The sequence below is a fragment of the Penicillium concentricum genome (genome assembly GCF_028827145.1).
Source record: "Penicillium concentricum strain IBT 3081 chromosome Unknown utg000004l_segment0_segment0, whole genome shotgun sequence".
In the NCBI taxonomy this organism is placed as follows: Eukaryota; Fungi; Ascomycota; class Eurotiomycetes; order Eurotiales; family Aspergillaceae; genus Penicillium; species Penicillium concentricum.
In genome coordinates, this window is record NW_026622757.1 from 1,334,939 (window position 1) to 1,355,375 (window position 20,437).

At 50.7% G+C, this 20,437-nt stretch overlaps 6 protein-coding genes across 6 annotated transcripts; 1 reads left to right on the forward strand and 5 right to left on the reverse strand.

Annotated features, from left to right (window-relative positions):
• Positions 1 to 2,555: 2,555 nt before the first annotated feature.
• N7517_009459 (GRAM and VASt domain-containing protein) lies at positions 2,556 to 6,428 on the reverse strand (the record flags this gene model as incomplete). The annotated part of the gene is made up of 2 exons (XM_056727182.1): positions 2,556 to 5,955; positions 6,028 to 6,428. 2 exons carry the CDS (start codon positions 6,426 to 6,428, stop codon positions 2,556 to 2,558), a joined length of 3,801 nt encoding a protein of 1,266 aa, XP_056575754.1.
• A 651-nt stretch (positions 6,429 to 7,079) lies between these two features.
• N7517_009460 (uncharacterized protein) lies at positions 7,080 to 8,906 on the forward strand (the record flags this gene model as incomplete). The annotated part of the gene is made up of 3 exons (XM_056727183.1): positions 7,080 to 7,103; positions 7,150 to 7,275; positions 7,335 to 8,906. The coding sequence occupies 3 exons, from the start codon at positions 7,080 to 7,082 to the stop codon at positions 8,904 to 8,906; spliced, it is 1,722 nt and encodes a 573-aa protein (XP_056575755.1).
• Positions 8,907 to 9,352: 446 nt separating this feature from the next.
• On the reverse strand, positions 9,353 to 12,311 carry N7517_009461 (uncharacterized protein; the record flags this gene model as incomplete). The annotated part of the gene is made up of 11 exons (XM_056727184.1): positions 9,353 to 10,133; positions 10,195 to 10,433; positions 10,488 to 10,785; positions 10,840 to 11,055; positions 11,112 to 11,180; positions 11,239 to 11,417; positions 11,479 to 11,586; positions 11,653 to 11,729; positions 11,797 to 11,904; positions 11,979 to 12,071; positions 12,134 to 12,311. The coding sequence occupies 11 exons, from the start codon at positions 12,309 to 12,311 to the stop codon at positions 9,353 to 9,355; spliced, it is 2,346 nt and encodes a 781-aa protein (XP_056575756.1).
• A 901-nt stretch (positions 12,312 to 13,212) lies between these two features.
• On the reverse strand, positions 13,213 to 15,679 carry N7517_009462 (DUF803 domain membrane protein; the record flags this gene model as incomplete). Its single annotated transcript, XM_056727185.1, has 2 exons — positions 13,213 to 14,696; positions 14,770 to 15,679. 2 exons carry the CDS (start codon positions 15,677 to 15,679, stop codon positions 13,213 to 13,215), a joined length of 2,394 nt encoding a protein of 797 aa, XP_056575757.1.
• A 700-nt stretch (positions 15,680 to 16,379) lies between these two features.
• On the reverse strand, positions 16,380 to 18,143 carry N7517_009463 (WD40 repeat domain-containing protein; the record flags this gene model as incomplete). Its single annotated transcript, XM_056727186.1, has 1 exon — positions 16,380 to 18,143. The coding sequence occupies one exon, from the start codon at positions 18,141 to 18,143 to the stop codon at positions 16,380 to 16,382; it is 1,764 nt and encodes a 587-aa protein (XP_056575758.1).
• Positions 18,144 to 18,465: 322 nt separating this feature from the next.
• N7517_009464 (proteasome regulatory particle base subunit RPT2) lies at positions 18,466 to 20,036 on the reverse strand (the record flags this gene model as incomplete). The annotated part of the gene is made up of 4 exons (XM_056727187.1): positions 18,466 to 18,719; positions 18,771 to 19,842; positions 19,901 to 19,966; positions 20,034 to 20,036. 4 exons carry the CDS (start codon positions 20,034 to 20,036, stop codon positions 18,466 to 18,468), a joined length of 1,395 nt encoding a protein of 464 aa, XP_056575759.1.
• Between the last annotated feature and the right edge of the window lie 401 nt (positions 20,037 to 20,437).

Sequence of the window (20,437 nt, forward strand, 5' to 3'; positions counted from 1 at the left end):
GGATGGCGACGATGCAGTTGACGCCAAATACTGGGCTGATAATGAATATTCCAAAAATGATAAACACGAAGGTAGCGAGGATGAAGATAAATCAGTCTCGGATGGCGAGACGATTAAGCTGTCAAAGAAGAATAAACGCGTACAGGGCAAGATCCAGAAAAACAGACAGATGCCTACAATCAGAACTTGGAATGGGAAATTGCTTTATCCTCAAGTTTGCTCTTTGCGACCTACTGCTCATCTTGGAAATTCAATCAAATTGTCCATGTCTTGCTCATTAAGTCTCTCCGGACATAAGTGAAATACTAGTTGGTTTCTTATGAAAATGATGAATAATACATTCTGTCACCAAGCTAGCGATGATAAAAAGGAATCAAGGGCAGTCCAATGTCCGTTTGCCCTTGTTATACATAGAAACGCCGTCTGCACGCAAGTTGGAGATAAAGAAAGGAAAGGGCATAGTTCGTATGGAAGCTGAAATCATGTGTCTGCATCTGTAGTTCACGTTTCTCCCACATAAGCTTGACGATACATGGAAGTCGACCTTTGTTCATCACCCACATACCTGTTAGGCCAAAGTGCTCTGGTCCATCAAATTTATGGAGGATAGGGCAATTATGACATAGAAAAAGTGATGTTGGAGGTCGCGTTCGAATATGATACATGTATAAGAGAATGGAAAGAGGCGACGTTTTAATGTGAAGGCCTAAACCAGAAGAGGAAATTAGTTTACAGCTTAAAGCCAAGGTTCCATAGCTATTATGCCCCAAAAAGCTTGGTGTTTGCGCAAATCTTTGTCGGCCCCGACTCCCTTGTATCTGGGTACAGATTCGTCCCCACTGTCTTCGGGCAGGTCTTCAGGTTCAATTTCATCGGTCCTTCAAGCGGTCCTTCAAACGGTATTTTGCGTGGTCCTTTTGATGTAAAAGAGGAAAGTCCTCAAAAAATAAGAATTGCCGGGATAAATTAATCTTCCGTGACAGCACGAACAGCGGAGACCTTTGGAAAACCTAGCAATGAGTGCCCGATGGTGACTACGAACCAGGCGGACGGAAAGTGATCGTCGCAACTGAAAAGTGCAATGGCGATATCTCGAGGCCATGCTGGAGGTAGGAGGCAATGTAGTTGGCGGAAATGATCAACCCATCTCGACGATTAGTAACGAGAGACAGAAAGAGCGGAACAAAAGACCAGGAACCGCCATGACCAAGTTGGAAAAATCGGAACTCTTGACCATCTGTCAAGCAGCCATACACGGTGCAATGCGGGAGCCTGTCGCAGAGTGTATTGTGGATCGGAGATGAAACGTCTCATCCACATATCCTGAGCCCTGCGGGTTCCTGAGGCATCATGACCAAACTAAAGCTGCTTCACTCTTTACTTTGACTCAAGCCGATTTGCTGCTGCTAAGAAGATAGCGGTCGCAGTCTAGAAAGAGCGTCGACTCCTATCAGCCTACCGGTGCGCATTCTGGCTACCAGGTTGATAGCCTGGGCATCTTTATCGCCGAAATAGAAAGAGAAATCGGTTCTCTTCTTCTCCTGTTCTCCTCACGCAATGAACCTTTCAAAATTTGCGATTGTGCATGAAGTTCATTGGGTAAAAATGTGAATTTCGTCTGCTAACGCATTCATTCACACATAATTTGGTCTGGCAACCCCCGAATGTCCAAGTTCGTCCTGGCTTGCTGCTCGTTTTTAGTAGATGAGGTTGATTTCCCCATCCCCTTGATAAAAAGAAAGGGACTACCAAAGCTAATATGGCATTAGCAAGACGATCAAATTGAGCCGGGGATATCTCTAGCTATAGGAAAGTATGAAGTAGCGCACTGGCAGTAATAGACTGTCGTAATAGGTGGTCTTCGACCAAAATACGATTGTGGACTTTCCGAAATAATTCACTCGTCCAATAGGTGCTATGAATGCAGAGAAGGGAAAGGGCTGTCCGACATAGCCTAAATTCAATATGTAAATCACACAGCATCAGCTTAAGATATTCACAGAGAAGCCCAATGGGGCAAAGAAAGCAGAGCACAGAGTGTTACTCCAAAAGATATTCCATGCATGGCATTTGTGCTGTATGGAATATTTTTCAGAGACACAGTGCCACCCAGCAAAAAGAAAAGCACGTAGCTAGCACGCTCAGATGAACAATCAGCAAGAAGAGTAAGAAAACCGAAGCCGGTAGAGACAAAATAGTTGGCGCTCATGTACATGCAAGGAAAATCCACCCATGTCCATATATCGAAAGACATGGGGAGGGAGAGTTGGAATAACGACTGTGGAGTTTTCAAAAGGAATGTGAGGGGGAGCGAATATCAACAGCAAGGGAACAGCTCTGCTTATTCCCATAACTCCCAGATAAAAAACCCCCAGATAAATGGTTGAGAATGAAACAAGTGGTTAATGACAAGGAAATAGATTTTGTATGGTGTTGGGAAAGGAAATTTGGGGACTTGTCTCACAAGAGACAAGTTTAGAAAGGAGAGAGAGGGAGGGAGGGCTTGGTTGGTGTTATGTTTTTTATGTGCAAGAAAGGACAACCATTGATTTCGATCACAACTCGGACTTGACTGGTTCGTCGACTTTCCATTGGGCTTTGCGTTTGCCCATCATCTCTTCAAGGACTTCGAGACGTTGGCGTGTGGTACGAAGGACGTGATCCATCTCACGGTCAGAGACCTTCTCTTCCCGGAGCCGTTCAGCAAGCTCACGCTCATCACTTGTACTGACTCCATATGACCGGCGACTTGTGTGTGGCTCGGGTGATCGGTAGACGTTTGGAAAGACCATTCCGTCCATGCCAACTCGGTCTTCCAGCCAGTTCCAAAGCTCAGTCTCTTCACGTCGCCACATCTCCTCGTATGCGGCCAGTCTTTGAGGCAAGCCGTGACCGGGACAGCCGGCTTCATGCGAAGCCATAGATGATGACGATGACGATCGGAAGAACGCCATGTAGAACAAGATTACGATAATTAGGATAGCGAAGTTGCCACTCCATAGCGGACTGAGGATGCTGGTAAAGGGCTCCAGGAGGGGGCGGACTGGTTCGAAAAGTCCCCAGGATTCTTGCTTTCCAGCTTTGGAATCCATGGCAATCTTTGAGGAAGCCGCTGCAGTCGACTCCCGCCTTGCGCCATCGCCCTTCTTGCGCTTTCCTTTGCCTCGTCCAGCGCCGTTGGAACGTCCACGGGGAACAACTCCAACCTGCAGGGCTTTGAGAATGTCATTTCCAAAGGCCGTTTGCCCATCAATTGCGCCTTTCTCAATAGGGCCTTTAAGCCAACTCTTGCCTGACCACTCAATAGTACAGGTCATGAGGAAGCGAGTTTGATTGCCAGCAGCCCACGTAAAGAGGTACTTGGTTTTGGTAGCAAAAACGTTCCCGCTAGGCACATCAGGTGTTTGAGTGCTCAGAGTGACAAGAACGGCCTTTTCAAGGTCCAAGAAGTCCAGTGTCTCGGTACTGATGCATTTTGTCTGCCTCGGACCAATGGAGCCATTGAGAGGTTTGATGTACGAGTATTTCCTGGTTGGGACTTCCATCGTCAACCCCTTCGCTGTTCCTTCAAACTGTAGTTCTCCGCATTTCTGATTTTCGGCAAGGAACTTGGTCATAAACTCGCCAGACGCTGGGCCAAAAACCAAAGAGAAGACCTTGCCGAGCGGTGCCGGGATGACTTCATCTTTGATGACTTTTTCGTACTGTCCGTCGGCGTTAACGTATTCAGTGGGTGCATGTGTAGCTGGGCCTGGGAAATCAGGAGGCGCATCCTTGGAAACGCCTTTGTCGCCGTTCTTCTTATCGCCACTCTTTTTGTCGCCATTTCCATTTGTTCCGGCCGCAGGAATAGCTGCATTCGCGGAAAGGCTTGAAGCCTTGCGGCTCAAACCTGCTCGTGGCAAGGACACTGCACTGGCGTTGGCACTGCCGCCGGCCTCAAAGAAGCTATCGGCGTTGTCCCCTTCCTCGTCCTCGTCGTATATTTCATCTTCATCGCTGGGATCGGTCTCAGACTCGCTCTCCTCCTCCCCAACCTTCTCTGTCTTATCGCCGGTACCATTGGTCACACGGGTTCCATTCACAGAGCTCTTGATGGTGGGGTGGTTGATCTTCCAGATGTTGACCATCAGGTCGTATGTGGACTCGCGACTAAGCAGACTGCGGAAAGTATGACGTGCGTGGAGTGTCTGAATTGCAATAGCATTGGGGAACACCATAGCTGTATTCTCCTTTTCAATGGCAACAACCTCATCGAAGCTGATCACTAGAGTCGTGACCCACCCCAGGATGTTACTGGAGAAGCAGATGTGTCCTTCTGAGATATAGATGCGGCCGGCAAGAATGATCTCACGTTGCAGGGCGCAGCTGTAATCTTCAATCAGATAATCGTCTTCGGGTACACTCCGGAATAGTTGGTGGAAATCTCGATTGCGCTTTTTACTCGCAACCGCAAAGCCGGTCAATCGAGGTACACTAGAATTGATACCAGGAGCACCAAGTGCAATGGCATTAACCCCAATGGCTCCTATTGTCGAGGCTGTGGCCCCAGACGAGCCCCGATGACGCCGAGCAAGTCTGCTGCGCACACTGCCAGTGCGTCTGAGACCCCCGCTCAGGTCACCATCAAGGACACTACCACTAGGGGGAGTCTGATCACCCATGATTATGCCATCTTTCGGAAGCGACGTCGTAGACTGGATCTCCAGAGCATCTTCTAGATCCGAGGGCTTTTCGTATGCTACTTGAACAGCGCGCGCCGCGCGTTTGTCTTCCAGTTTGGCAGCCTCCTCGTCTCGCCGGGAAACAGCTGTGTTGTTGCGCTTGTCAACGGGGTTCCCTGGCTTTGTGATCACCACACCGTCGGCAGTCGTGATTGACTCACCTGGTCGTGCGTCAATGTCCAGATGGCTGAAGTTCAGATCGCCTGCCCCAAGAGTCTCTACAGCAGATGGTCTCCCGTCCGCAATCTTGCTACCGTTATCTGATGTTCTTTCACTCTCCTCCGAATTGGACCCATTGAGGGATCTATCACCATCAGCAGGAACAGGTTGAGAAGTGGGTCGATTTCTCTGTTGTGCGTTGATGCTATTGCTGAAGGAAGTAGCAGCATTTTGCGCAACTGAAAACACTGAAGAAAAGAAGCCGGTTTGCTGGGTTGAACTCGGACTCTTTGCGCTGGGTGGTTTTTCTTCAAGTGGTGTCAGTGCAACAGACATTGAGTTGGACAGTTTGCTTGGGCCATGAGCTGCAGAAGCGGACCGCACCCGGCGGTGGGAGATCATATTTCCAGAGGGGCTCACGGTGGTGACTCCAGAAGATGGGGAATTTTCAGATTGTATGGACTCGGGCGAGTCGGTAACATTATTGGACAGGATTTGCGCACTGAGAGGGCGGTGGTCAGTTGGGGTTGGAGGTGTTACAGTGGTCGCTGGCGCAGGAATAGCGGTATGAGGCGGGGTGTTCGGCATAGGGCTCGCTTCAAGCGAACGAGGCTTGTCGTTCGTTAGATCAGTACGAATTGGCGCAGGCAAAGGCGGAACGTCATCAGGGGGTGCCTGTACTTGTTTCGATGAAAGACTGCTCCGTCGGCTGCCTCCGAACAGACCCCGCCCGCTTTTGTGGCCGGGCTTGGTTGATGAAACCTCGGGGTCCTCATGATTGCCTTTCTTATCCGAGGTGAATGCCTCTTTGAAGCGTCGTCCAGGTGATGCACTGCGTTTCTTGCCATTCTGGTCCGTGGGGACATCCAAGGCCATACCCGATGTTGCGCGTCGGGACATTCTTTCACTCGGGTTTGATTCTGATCCAGTGGCACTTAGGCCGCTAACAGCTGACTCGGCATCAGCATGAGAGTTTTCTGTCTCTGCGGCGTCCACCGATGTGGTCTTGAACAAAGGGGAGGAGGAGGTGTAGAATCCGGTATGGGAGTTATGTGAGGTGAGCGGCGGAGGCCTAAACGAAGCCAAAAAGTACAGCGAGTTAGGAGCAGTCCAAGATAATAAAAAGGTCAGCTGCTCAACTTACCCGTCCGGCTCGTCATCATCGGTCAACAGATGATTACCTTCACCTTCCGGCGCAAAGCTCTCTGCGATCGACGACGGGGCTGCGGAGGTCCCATCCCGAGATTCATTGGACCGGCTTTCGTGTAGGTCGTGTTCCACAACGACAGTCGGCACCGCCGGCTCGTCTGTTTTTTGATTCTTCTTTTTATTCTGTTTCCGCCTCCGACGCGCATCGAGTAGCTTTGAGAATCCACTGGGTCCAGCCTTGGGATCTACTTCTCCGCCCTGGGTTTTCGGTCTCTCGAGGGTAGAATCATGGGATGACCGACCATTGCTTTCGATTGCACTTGACTCTGCAGATATTGTCCAGGAGCGACGCGATCTATTTTCACCTTTCAAGCTTGAAGACGAAGAGTCGGCCATGATTGAAGAGGGAATGGGGATCCGGGGGGGTTGGTGCGGGCAGACCGGGAGACTCAAGGGAAAGTTGTCATGAGGTGTATGTATTGAAGACTTTCTCTCTCTCTTTTTTCTTTTTGAAGGTACTTCCGTACATTGACGGGAAAACAAAGTAAAGAGAGAGAAGTGCCAAAGTGTTGAATTGTCCGATCCCCTAGAGCTCCGCAACTTAGTCACCCGCCAAGTTGGGACCTCAGACTTTGTCATTTTTTTTTCTGTTCAATTGGTTTTATTTTGATTTTATGATATTTGAAATAATATGACTCTGATTTCTCTGGACTCTGCTATTTCTTCTATTCTAGATCAAGGTAGTACATAGCCTAACAGTATGTGTAGCTATAAGCATCTACTCCCGCTTCTCCACTGTGTAGAATGTGGATGTGACATTTCGCTGCTTTCAGTTGAATTGAATATATAATATTTGTTCTAGAATATTGAAGATAATTGATTTTTTTTCCTCAAGTGTTACCTCGTGTACCTCATGTGTACTTCGTGTTCTATCAAAACCCCCCCTAACGCATAACGTCACTTCTCCAACATTCCCCAGATAAATCCTATCAAAGGAATACATCTGATTTTTCTCTCTTAACTCCTACAGTCAACCTTGTCTTTGCCATGGAAGTAGCTCCTTTGGCCTTGGTATGACCTTAGCCCCTCATTTTCGGCATAATCTGACCCTTGCCAGGCCCACACCCATGCACGGAACGCAGTATTAGAGACTCGCAAGGCCAACCCAGTAGCTGCCAGCGAGGAACATGATTTAGCTGCTGGTGAATTTGCAACAGCTGCACAGAGCAGCTCCGACCATGAGGTGAGTCTTGATTGAGTAAAAGATCTGCCCGGGCTCTGAGCTAACCGCGTCATATCAAGGCCCTACGGACTCTACGTTTGCTCGAAACTCACCACAAGAAGCTCGCAGAAATTCTCCGATTCCAGCATGAAAATCCAACCGCCATCTCTGCTGAAGCAGCATCTGCCACTGCCTCCTCATCCCTAGCGACCCAGCAGACCACAGCCGAGCTCGGCGGCACAAAAAGCGCAAGCGCGAACCAGGATGCACAACTCCCACCAAGATTGGTGGGCAACGCTCGTCTGCCAAGTCGAGATAAATCCTCTATTGCTAATAACTTGGCTTCTGCCCGAGGAATCCCCTCGCACCCGCGCCGTGGATCGCCAGTGTCGCCAACACTTACATCGCAACATGTCGCAGCAAAGATGACCGAGACACCGAGGGCTAAAGCCAACGAAACCAGGCTACCCAATGAACCAACCAAAAATCGGCACAGTCGTATTTCTGCTTCCAGACAACCATGGTCTCCTCCGACACCCAGTTCCACTGAAGTAGTTTCTCAGCAACCCGTACCTAATGTAGCTAAATCTGGGGGATCGAAAGATAAGCCTGCAATTGCTGACGAAGCATTCAACCGCTTCTACTCAGCCTTCGGGGGGCTGGTTTCTAAGGTGTCGGGGCCTTTGGCATTCGCAGGGATTCAAATGGGGTCTGCAGATCCAACCAGCGCTGAACAGAGCCGCAAGTCCTCGGCTGAGGTGAAACTGGACCGTGAACATGCTGTTCTAGACCGATCCATGACTGCGGGTGAGCCCGACGTGAATAAACTCTTTTCTCGAGCCGCGTTGCGGTCGATCCGGGATGGCTCTGGGGCAGGTCCTGGGAACCCAGCAGAGTCCTTCTACGTAGTCCCAACCACGGGCGGGACTATGTCATACGCAGGAATCCTGACCCGAGCTGAAAAGCAGGCACGCAGGAACAGCATCGAGGATGGTGATGATGACTTTGTGGATGCGCGAGAGACCCCCTCGTCTCCCGAAATGCGGCACAGTGCCAGTGGCTCGCGCATATGGGCGGGACGCCGCGGCGCACCCGATAAGCTTACCACTCAACAGACACACAAGACAATGGAAGAGATGCAGGTGGAGAATGAGACCTTGAGGGGTTTGACGGATTCACTGGCGACAAGATTGCATATGTGGGAGGTGAGCGCGCAATCTTCGTCGATGGCGCTGCAGCAATCAATCCGAATGATGCACCGCCAGAGCGCGGGGACACCTGATTATTTCCAGCCTACGACGGTCACGACTTCACCTGTTGCTACGCTGACTGCGCCACCCGCTGCGGCTGATACTGACGCGCGGATCAAAGAACTCGAGGAGCAGGTCCGGCGTAGTGAGCAGAAGCTTGAAACTGCTTCTCACGAGAACGACAAGCTCAAGAATGTTCTTGGGCGATATCGAGACCGTTGGGAGAAATTGAAGGAGGGTGCCAAAACCCGGAGAGCGGAGGGTCGCTCCGGTGAAAGTGCGAGCAATACCCCTACGAGTGGTGTTAGCAAGCCGTCGGAACTCTCGGCCTCTCCAGACCCTGGTCGAGGTCCCTCTGCTGGTCAAACAGGGTCTCGTGCTACAGGGGATCACCCGGCATAGCCTTGCAACATCCCTTCTGGTTGGTTGGAAGCAGCGTTTGGTCCTAAGGCTTGATCTTTTTTTTGTAGGAGATATGCCCATAACACATTTTACGAAGCTTCGAAACCAATTGATTATCATTTATTCCAATCAGGTAGTCTAGTAACAGAAAGGCTGCCCATCTAATCCTAGCCAGATGGGATTGCCCGGAGGGGATAGATGAGGTTAGGTAGATGAGGAGATGATTAGTGGATAGTGTATAGTACACGCCTATCTCTAAGGTTGTGCAATATAGTCGTTGAGAAGTAAGAGAGAATGTAAATTAATAATTGAAAATTCTCAAGTCTTTCATTTTCAAATATCGCGCAAGATATATACAACCAGCGACCTGACGCGCACTAAACAACATACACATCGAACTATGTAAACTATGTATTAAATACTAATTTCCCTCCAACATAAACCATTTAGCGGACAACAAACGTGGCGTTACCACGAATATCCTCGGAGCTGCTACCCACAAGGGCAGTGAAGGTACCGGGCTCAACAACATACTTCATGCGAGCGTTCCAGAGACCAATATCCGCAACCTTGATGGGGATCTTGACAGTCTTGGTCTTTCCAGCAGGAATGACAACCTTCTTGAAGCCCTTGAGCGAGCGGTTAGGAACAACAACAGAGGCAATGTTGTCCTGGATGTAGACCTGCACAACCTCGGTACCCTCACGGGTGGCATGGGTGTTGGTCACATCAACGCTGACAGTGACAGTCTTCTCAGATGCAGAGATGGACTTCTTGTCAACCTTGACAGTTCCATACTTGAAGGTGGAGTAACTCTTGCCGTAGCCGAAGGGGTACCAGGGCGAGGCGTCACCGAGAACGTATGAGTGACCGAAGACGAGAGTTCCGTTCTCATACTTGTGGCCGACATCGCCCATGGAGCGGCCGGAGTTGAGGTAATCGTAGAAGATGGGGAGATCACCGACGTAGCGGGGGAAACTGACGGAGAGCTTGCCGGAGGGGTTGTAGTCGCCGAAGAGGACGTCGGCAAGGGCGTTACCACCCTGCTCGGAGGGGTAGAACTGTTGCAGGAGGGCAGCGGTAGAGTTGGAGATCCAGGTGTCGGTAATGGGCTTTCCGCTGGAGAGGACAACGATGGTTGGCACGCCGGTGTCGGCAATGGCCTTGATCAGAGGTCCCTGGGCGCCGACAAGGGCCAGATCATCTGTGTCAACGTGCTCTCCGGTGCTTTGTGTTTGTTAGTATTGACACTTCGAGATATATCCTGAACCAGGCTGGGTTTACTCACGTAGCGTTCAATCCTGTCCAGAGTTCTCCCTGATCGCGAGACCAGGTTCCGACAACAACAACAGCCACGTCGGACTTCTTTGCGGCCTCAATTGCCTCTGCAAAGCCTGACTGGTCATTGCTATCACGCCTGCATCCCTTGGCGTAGTGGACCTGAGATTTGTCCTTGACTGCAGCCTTGATACCTTCGAGGGGAGTGACACCGCGGTATTGACTCTTGTAGACAACGTAGTCGCCGTACTATACACGTCGTTAATAATCCCAGTAGCAAGCGGAATAGGAATGTTGACTTACGTTCACGAGATCAGCAGCCATAGGCCCAATGACCGCAATCTTGCTGGACTTCTTCAGAGGCAGGATGTTCTCGTGGTTCTCAAGAAGAACGATAGACTCCGTATCCAATTCTCTAGCAATCTTCACAGCCTTGGGGCTGTTGATGAGCTTGGGCCACTGGCTCTTAGGAGCAGCAGGGTAGGGGTTCTCGAAGAGACCCATCTCGAACTTGACCCGGAGCAATCTAGCGACAGCAGTGTCCACAAGCTCAACGTCGAGTTTGCCGGACTCGACAAGCTCGGGAATCTTCTTGAAATTGCTATTCGATAGTCAGTGGCTGTATCTCCATCGTGCGGGTTCCAATAAAACTTACTACGAACCGCCGCCCATCTCAACGTCGGTTCCAGCACTCAGCAGCTGCGTGACAACCGCTTCGCTATCAATGGGGTTGCTCTCGCAAAGCTTGAAGTAGGAGCACACTCTGTCACTGCCACCGGCATCGGTCATGACGAAGTATTCATATCCCCATTCTCCGCGCAGGATCTCGGTGAGAGTGTGGTAGTCAGCGACTGCTGGAATTCCGTCCCACCTAAAAATGGATGTTAGAATGGCGATATAAGGCAAATCGGACCAGGCTGGACTTACGAATGGTACGCAGCCATGATGGAGTAAGCACCGCCATCGATGATAGCACGCTTGAAAGGAGGCAACCAGCTATGCAATGATTAGTCAACTGCTTAGTGCTTAGTTTTCAAGCTTGGGGCCGACGTACGTGGTGCGCAACTCTCTTTCACCGCCGTGAACTGGGCCGGTATTGAGTCCCTGCTCGGGGGCGCTGACACCCGCAAAGTGCTTGACCATAGCCGACACACCCTTGCCCTGCACTCCCTTGACGTAGCTATAACCAATTTCGCCGGCGAGGTAAGGGTCCTCGGAGTAGGTTTCTTCGACCTTTTTGCGTCTGTTGTTAGCCTCATTTCACTGAATGTATTAACATATAGATGAAACTCACACGACCGAATCGAGGCTCACGAGCGAGATCAACAACAGGGGCGAAGAGCTGGTTAACACCAAGTGCTTTGGCTTCCTGTCCGATGATTTCTGCCATACTTTCGATAAGCTGCGCAATACTGTGTTAGATCGCAAGAACTGTATGCATGACAATGCAGGTATGGTAGCCGCTTACATCTGTGTTCCACGAGCATCCAATTCCAATGGGCGAATTGAAGATGGTGGCATTACCAATCATGAATCCATGAATACCTGGTACAAGAAATGTCATGAGCTCGGGGTCCAACATAGCTGGAAACAGTATCCTTAGAGTACATACCCTCACTCTGAACAATGGCTGGAATTCCCAGAGTAGTATTTTGGACGAGGTAGTCCTGTGCTCTCTTGATATTATCGGAGAGCCATTCCCAAGGAACATCCTGTCCGGCTGCAAACCATTAGTATTTGTGTTTCTGCGGACTGGTGGAAAAGGACCCAACAGTTAAGCAGAGGACTTCATACCATAGAACATGCCTGCCTTCAGCTCCATGTTGGTGACCAGGCCGGTGTAGTTGAATGCCCCCGAGGTTGTGTTCATCCAATTAGAAAGATCGCCTGTACAAGAATGCATCAGCAATTAGAACCTCCCTATGGCGTGAATTGAGATAAAGCCATACCCTGGATCAACTGGGACATCTTGTCCTCAATAGTCATCCGGCCCATCAAGTCCTTCACTCGATTTTCCACTGAAGCCTTGGGATCCTTGTAGAGAGGGGTGTTGCTCGGTTTTCCCAGAGCTAGGGCAGCAAAGAGCTGCACGAGCAGCAGCCCATTGGAAAGCATATTGGCCACCATTTTGATGACAAGACAACTTCTTTTCCAAATTCAATGGACAAGAACTGTTGTCGATTGACTAGGGTGAGACTGGAACGAAGAAAAATAAATTCCTGGGGAAGCTCTTGCATATAAGTTCATGCAGGCCCGCAATAGAGATCCTTGCACTGTGGATACAGGCAATTCGGCTAGAGACTAGTCGCATCGCATGACATGATTTAATGATCCTGCTAATTGAAGTAGATTGAAAAAAGCAGGTAGCTCACACCATTGTGCAGCGGAAATGAAGCCGTCTTCAGCACCAGAACGGATCAAGCTAGCCTCAACGGCTGCAGTAGTGCGCCGCTTGGCGTCGTTTTGAACCGAGCTAACACTATCAGGAGACGGAGCAATATCCCCGCCTCCACACTGGCATGGCGGTCTGGGGTTGAGGGGAAATAATTGTCGGCTGTCCGGTTAAATTCACTTGAAAAGTGGAGGAATAATCAAGACATCTGGGGTAACTGGCTGGGCCTTCTGGGCGGTGGCATGTGTTTTCAGCTTTTTCCACCTATTAGGGCTAGCCGTTTCATCCGGGAGATGAGATACTTCCGGAACACGGGGCTGAAGAATTATGTGTGGCAGGTGATCAATATGGATAAATTGGAGGGATAAGAGGCTAAAAGTAAGATTAGTGGCTAATAACGCTGAGAGCTCCTCCGTGGATGAAGTATACAATGTGAAAAGAAATAATACATTGATAAATGCTTAAACGATATACCCGAATGCAATGCCAATTACAAGAATGTACCGATAGAAATCTATCAGAAAAAGTGCCAAGGAGAGGGAGGAAAGAGGAAAGGGGGGGAAATGTAGAGTTCAAGTGAGACGACCACTTTAATGAACTGCACTAATGCATCTGAGCTAGTGAATCCCGGAGTGATTATCGCCGAGCTCCTGTCTCGGCAGAATCACCGGTGTTGTAGCTTGGACCAGGCTGTGTCTCATTCTCTGGTGTGGGCGTTCCTGTAGCAGCAACACTGTCGGCTGTTTTGGTGTTCTGGGTTTTGCGGAGAGCACCACCCAGCCACGCAAGCCCACCACTCCAAGAGTCACTCAAGCTGCGAAGACGGGTCACATCTTCATTGGTGAGCTGAGCGGGTGTGGTATTTACGTCTGTCGCGGTATTGATGTCTGTTGCGAGAGCTGACATGGAACGGCCAGCCTCCGCGGGTCTGTCCGCTTGGTGGGTGGCGGACTGGAGTCGAGCAGTTGCAAGTGAAAGCGCCCTGTCATTGTTTCCCTCGACCAGGGACGGATCTGCGAAAGCGCCATCGATTTGACGCCGACGTCCCAATCTCCGCCTTGGTCGATCCTTAAGAGGGCTACCATCGCCACGCCGGATGGAATCAGCGACCACTGCGGTGAAGCCACCGGAAAGTGTGGGAAGCAGAGGCCCAGGAGAGAAACGATGAGAAATAGAGCTGCGCAAAGCACGCCGCGATGGTGTTTCAAGGGGAGTCTCATTGCGAACGGGGTGGTTGGTTTGGTCTAAATGTGTGGGGGTTGAAGCACGTCGTACGGTACCAGCGTTTCCATTGGTCCCTGCTTCTTCAAGACCAGGTGCAGGAGGGAACCGCAAAAGGACGGTTGAGGATTGTACTGCCTCATCTTCCTGCCCGGGAGGAGTAACGGGGCGGATATCAGACTCCGGTGTCACGACAGCCTGACCCTGGATGTCTGCCCATGGGTTGGACATACGAGATGGGGGTCGCAACGGTGAAGTGTAGTCAAACGATGGAGCAGACAGAGGGGATGCATCGATTAAAGATGCACGAGGCGAAGAGGGCGCGGCGGAAAGGATACCCCTAGGAGTAGACTGATCATCATCAAGTTCATCGGTGCCTTGGCTCAATATGGACCCTCTCGGAGACTGTGGAACGTCATATTGTGCTCCTGTGGAAACATCTGATGTCTTCGGCAATTGGTGACCAGGCGGAGACAAATCAATTCTGTCATGATATCTTTCGCCATTGAGCAAACCAATGGACCCTTCCTCGTCTTCCGATGAGAATGACGACTCGTCGTCACCGCGGACTCTGCCGCTCGTGATGAAGGAAACCCCCAGGAAAGTCAACAGACATCCGCCAACAAATTTCGTAGCGCGATCGGCCGTTATCGATTCAAAATCACGGTAGAGGACCGCACTTCCTATGATGACAGCAAGAGTGAAGAGAACAAACTGCGTCGGGATCACCTGGGTGGAATCGAAGCGTTGTAAAGCACGATTGATGTAACGGACTTGCATCAATGCGCTGAAGACAAGGACGAAGACAAGGAGATAGGTGATAGGGAATGTAATAACATGCCACAATGTGCCAGACAGAAGCGAAGAGACACCCTTCGTAGAAAGAGCCGTGTATCCGCCTGTGTTATACGAGTTAGCAACAAGATACAAAACAAGAGCTCCAAAGCTAGAAATCATTAGATAGAGACTTACCAAACAATGCAACGAGCCCAACATCGATGAGAATTGATCTCGAGCCATACCGGTGGCTAGCCCACATGAGACCGATAATCAACGAGGTGGTCAATCCGAGATAGAGCTGGAACTCCCATCGTGTGATGTTCACCCAAATTTCATGAGGTCCAAGTTGTTCTTCGGACGATTTAGCACTGAGAACCACAACGACGGCACCAGCAATAGAGACGAACACGCCCCAGAGATCCCGTTTGCGAAATTGCTCCTTGAGCAAACATGGCGCAATAATGCAATTCGATATCAAAGCCACAACACCCAAAGGCGAGACAATCGACGCCGGTGCAAATCCGTAGGCCATGAAATTGCCCATTTCTCCCACGACCATGAGCACGATTCCAACCCACCAGTACGGAGATTTGAGGTATGATTTGCGGTTACCGTCTGCACCATCCTTGCTTCCGGTGCTATTATCCCGCGTGGTCGAACCACTATTCCTCCCCTCGGTGTCGTCGCCATCGTCGCGATAAGGCTCGAAAGCATCCTGCTCAGAGTCTCGGTACTGGTCCCGGGACCTTCCCCTCGACCCAGCACGCGTTCCGTTGTTTCCAAGTTCACCGTTGCGATTCTTGTCCTGTTCCCATTCTCTTGCGATCCGAATATGGGCGTAGCGTTGGATATTGAGGGCTAGTGAGATCAGAACGTTGCCGCATAGAGCCGCGATAATGCCGATCAGTGATGACCATTCATGCATGCTTCCCCCCTTACCCCCATCGTGGTCATGAGGAGTTTCTGAGCTGGAATTTGATGGCGCGACGAAGAGTTGATGGATAGAAGAAGCCGCGAGTGTGGATGATGTCGTGGGGGAGACGGCCGAAGAAAGAAGACCAGGCAGCAGGCTTGCTACCAACGATGACTGGAAGGATGCCATTCGTTCGTCTGAAATAATGCGATCCCAGTTCTCGAGTACTGCTTATCGCACGCTTTGGCGGGGAAGCCTAGTTGTCAAGCACCCCTAACACACCCCAGCTCTCCGGCGGTACAGCCGATCAAAACGAGCTCCCAAATTTGTCGGTGGGCATTTGGTCTTAAGTCGCAAAAGACCGCATTCTGTTCCGAATGATCCGACTTTCTCACGTGAAGATTATCACCACAAATAAGGCTAGTAAGATGTATGAAGAGGTTTGGGTAGGCGGCAATACACAGAGCGGAGGCGCGGAGATACGTTGATATGTCAGCACCGAACGCCCGGGGGCCAGGGCCATATTTCCAAAGCTTCCCAGGTCCCGTGCCACTGGAGCCTACGCGGTAATTTAGCGTTTCACAGTGCAGATACGAATTGAATCAAAGTCAAAGGCGACGTTTGCGCGAGGTCAAAGCTCTTGTGTTTCTTTCTAAAGCTATCATTGGTTCGGGTGGGCAGTTGATCGTCGGGCTCTTGGGGAACGTCATGGAGCAACAAAGAGGGGACAACTCAGCGCGAATGGAAGGAACTGGGTCTGCTTAGGATTCCTATGAAACGACAAGTTAAATTACATATTGTGTATTGCACAGGCAGCTGGATTTGAGTCATTGCAAATTTTTGATATCAAAATCATGGCGAATATATATGTAGTACATTCCCAACCGGATCATCGCTTTGCTTTCTTCTTTTCCGGTCCTTGTTCTTCGCCGTCACTCAGTTCCGCGTAGATGGCATTTGGTTGTGTTTCCTTGTATGCCTTGGTGAATATAGGCTCCTTCTCCGCCTGGTCGGCATATTTCAAGAGTGCTTCACGTGGATCCTCGTCTCGCATGGAGCTCAATGGGATATGCTCCAGGATATGCTTCTCATCTGGGGTATTTTTGGCAAATGGCGTCTGCACCGGCATATACGGTCGGCGAGGATCTCGAGAGCGACCAGAGGCTGTAAAGCCAACAGTAGGGTGGCGAGCAGACCTGGTTGCCGAGCTGTAATGCGGAACACCATTGGAACCGACGACCACTGAATCACCTGCTAATCCCTGGTTCAAGTCCGCGGCGATGGCAATCTCATCCACATGACGGAGTTTTGGTGCTTTGGACATAACCGTCGCTGCGCCTTTCGTGGACATAGTCGGGTTATAGAGAACGTGGGTTTCGGCATTGGCGGAGCCCGTCATAATCTGGTTGAGCTTTTCGTGCCATAGGACGGTAATCAAAGGCGATCCTGGTGTCACAGGAGTCACGAGCTCTGGCTTGAGAGTAGCGGGGTTGAGGATATACAGGTGGCCGGTTTCAGAGCCTGTGATGACATTGGCCGAGGAAGGAGAGAACTGAATGTTGGATGTTGGGTAGCGGGAAGATGTCGAGGTATGTTTGACGGTTGTGACTGGAGTCTTGAACTTTCTGGTATCCCAAAGTTTGATCGTATCATCACCACCCCTAGTGACAACAAGCCTTCCATCGGAACTGATATCAAGACCGCTTGTCCATGTATCTTTGACATGAGCATCCCGGATTTCTGCGCTGGGTCTCGTGTATGGGCCCTTTCCACTCCACATAACTAGGCTCCCATCGAGACCCGCACCTACCAGAATGTCGGCGCCTCCTTGTTTCGGGGAGCCCCATGCGAGGGCAGTCATCTTAGTCCGACCAGCGGATCCAGCCGCCCGTGACTTGTGCACGATCACCTCCTTTTGTGAGCGGCCAACATTGGCATCCCAGATACGAATTGTGCTATCGGTTCCGGCGGTGGCGCACATGTTAGGATCAGATGGGCTCCAGGCACCACAAGTAACCTCAGACACATGTCCTTTGGTATGGTGCAAGTCTCGCAGATACATATCTCCCTTCACAAATTCCGTGAGTATCTCACCATCACGGCTGAGAATCCGTGGCTGTGCAGTGGCAGTCACAGCTAGAACATAACTCGGGGAAAGCGGATTGAATGCGGCGTAGTGCACGGCGTGGGTGTCCTGGGCTGCCGTCGCTTTCTTGGCCGAAGGATCGACGGACTTAAAAGCGCGGAGTGTGGAGGGAGTCATCGAGGCAAAGTCAAATAGTTTCAGTGTGCAATCGGTCGAACCTGTGATTAGTCGGGCCCCCGAAGGGTCCACGGTCATGGTGGTGACGGCGCGCTCATGAGCCTTGAGAACGAGCTCATGCGACACAGGAAATTCATCCTCATCATCATCTGAATCGTCAGAGTCTTGGTCGCTATTATCATCACTGTCTTTTTCTTCATCGTCACTCCCTCTTGCTTCTGCGCTAGAGGCTGTGATGCCAGTACTTAGTTCATTGCCCTCGGGTTTCGGGGCCGAAACAGCGACACGCCTGGATCGGTCGATCTGGGACTCAACATCAACCGATTTTGCCTGCTTCCCAAAGCTGGAGGGAAAGAACTTGTTGAATGCTTCTTCGTCGAATTCATCCATGATCGAGTGTGTGAGAAACTTTGCGCCAGCTGAAGAGAGGCTCTGACCTGATAGTGTGTTTGCAGTGTTTGCAGGCCGTGAGTGATAAGCCGAAATGCTTGGCGCAGCAATCTCACGCAGTATGTATATGCGCATCTTACCTACAACAGGCGAATTATGGACATTGTGTGTATGTCTATGGATAAATTTAGGGAAATTGCTGGGCAGTGCACCATTTAGATTCGTTCGTCACTCGATTATTACAATACACAAGGGACCTAGCTGAGTACAGGTCTCCAGCGCAAGCTCTCCAGCACTCTACCCTCAAAAGAATTTCCAGCGCTTACAAGTACAGACCCTCAACAGGACCGCCGTCCTGCTTGGTCTTCATGATACGCTCACGAGCAGCCCGGAAATCGTCCATCTGCACCCTCATGCGGCGCTCTCTCAGGGCCATCAAACCAGCTTCGGTACAGATAGCGCGGATGTCGGCACCAGAGAGATCGTCCTTCTGGTTGATGAACTCCTCGAGGTCAACATCGTCACCGAGAGACATCTTCGAGGTGTGTAGAGTGAAAATCTTCTTCTTGGTGTTTTCTGAAAATTGTTAGTGAGCAACGACGAAGTGGACACCAGGGTACGACTTACGGTCTGGATTCTCGAAGAGAATCTTACGGTCAATACGACCAGGTCGGATCAAAGCCGGGTCCAGTGTTTCGATCTTGTTGGTGGCCATGATGACCTTCACGTCACCACGATCATCGAATCCGTCCAGCTGGTTCAGAAGCTCCAGCATAGTTCGCTGGATTTCTCGCTCACCGCCAGATTGTGATTCGTATCGCTTTGTACCGATAGCATCAATCTCGTCAATGAACACAATTGATGGAGCATGATCAGCAGCAACTGAGAAGATCTGGCGAACCAGACGGGGGCCATCACCCAGGTACTTCTGAATCAGCTCACTGCCAACAATGCGGAGGAAGGTCGCGCTAGTCTGGTTGGCAACAGCCTTGGCAAGTAGTGTCTTTCCGGTACCCGGGGCACCGTACAGAATCACACCCTTGGGGGGCTTGATTCCCATCTCCTCATACAGCTCGGGGTGTAGCAAGGGCAGCTCCACGGACTCTCGAACTTCCTGGATTTGTTGCTCCAGACCACCAATATCAGCGTATGATTCTGTCGGCGCCTTGTCCAACTTCATCACCGAGACAAGGGGGTCGGATTCCTCCGTCAGTACACCGACGACAGACACTGACTTGTGGTGTAGAAGGATACTGGCTCCCGGCTCGAGGAGATCTTTATCGACGAAAGACATGATCGAGACGTAGTACTCGGGGCCGGTGGCACTTGAAACAATGGCGTGGTCATCATCAATCAACTCCTCTAAGTTGCCAACGCCCATCGGGCTGCCTCGCATGTCATCGACTCGACTCCGCTCATCAGCGTTCCGATCCATCACATCCAAGTCACCACCTCGGCTGGCAGGATCCTGGGAGGCTTGGGCCTTGGCCTTGCGCATCCGCTCCATGTTCTCAACATACTCTTCTTCTAACAGCAGGTGGTCGTGAACACGCTGCATGCGAAGGTATCGTAGCTTGCATCGCGATGTAGGGTAGATATCGGGGAGCTTGGAGGCAGTGCTTGGGCCTGCAGCCTTGCGCTTCTTTTTTCCAAGACGAGTGGTAGGTGGTGGGGGAGGTTCGTATTTGGGCTTGTCCTTCTAATGAAAGATGGTCTCAGCACTAGTCATGTAGCAGAGGGAAGGAGTATGAACATACCTTCTTATCCTTGTCATCGCGTCCATCGCCTCCAGGGCCGCCGCCCAAATTAGACTGCTGTTGACCCTAGTTTTGAATGTTAGAATGTAAACCGAGAAGGCCTCCCAAAGGCTGGGAAGATTGGGGTACTCACCATGTTTGTCAGCCACCGAGAGGGAGACAGTCAGAATCCCTGGCGTAAAGTTGCAAACGAAATCAAAGTATGGTGGATCCCGTGCTTTAGGTGTTGTGGAATGATGGGAAAGACGGGTCAAAAGGGATGGGTTGTCAATGCAGATGTGGTATCGCCGGAGGTTAGACGCTGGGCGAGCTGGAAGCTGTTAGGTCCACACGTGACCACATAGGCCTCAGGCCGCCACTGCGTCATCTACGCATTGTTGCCTTAACGCCTTGTCTTATCGGCACCTTGCTTGTACCTCCGACATTCTCGAGGGCAATCAAATAAATTCATATTCTACCGAGGCTCTATACTGAGCTTTACCTTGCGCAATCCAGGCTTAACTGTGTTCTTTCTTGGGGTCTATATATCCAGTGCAT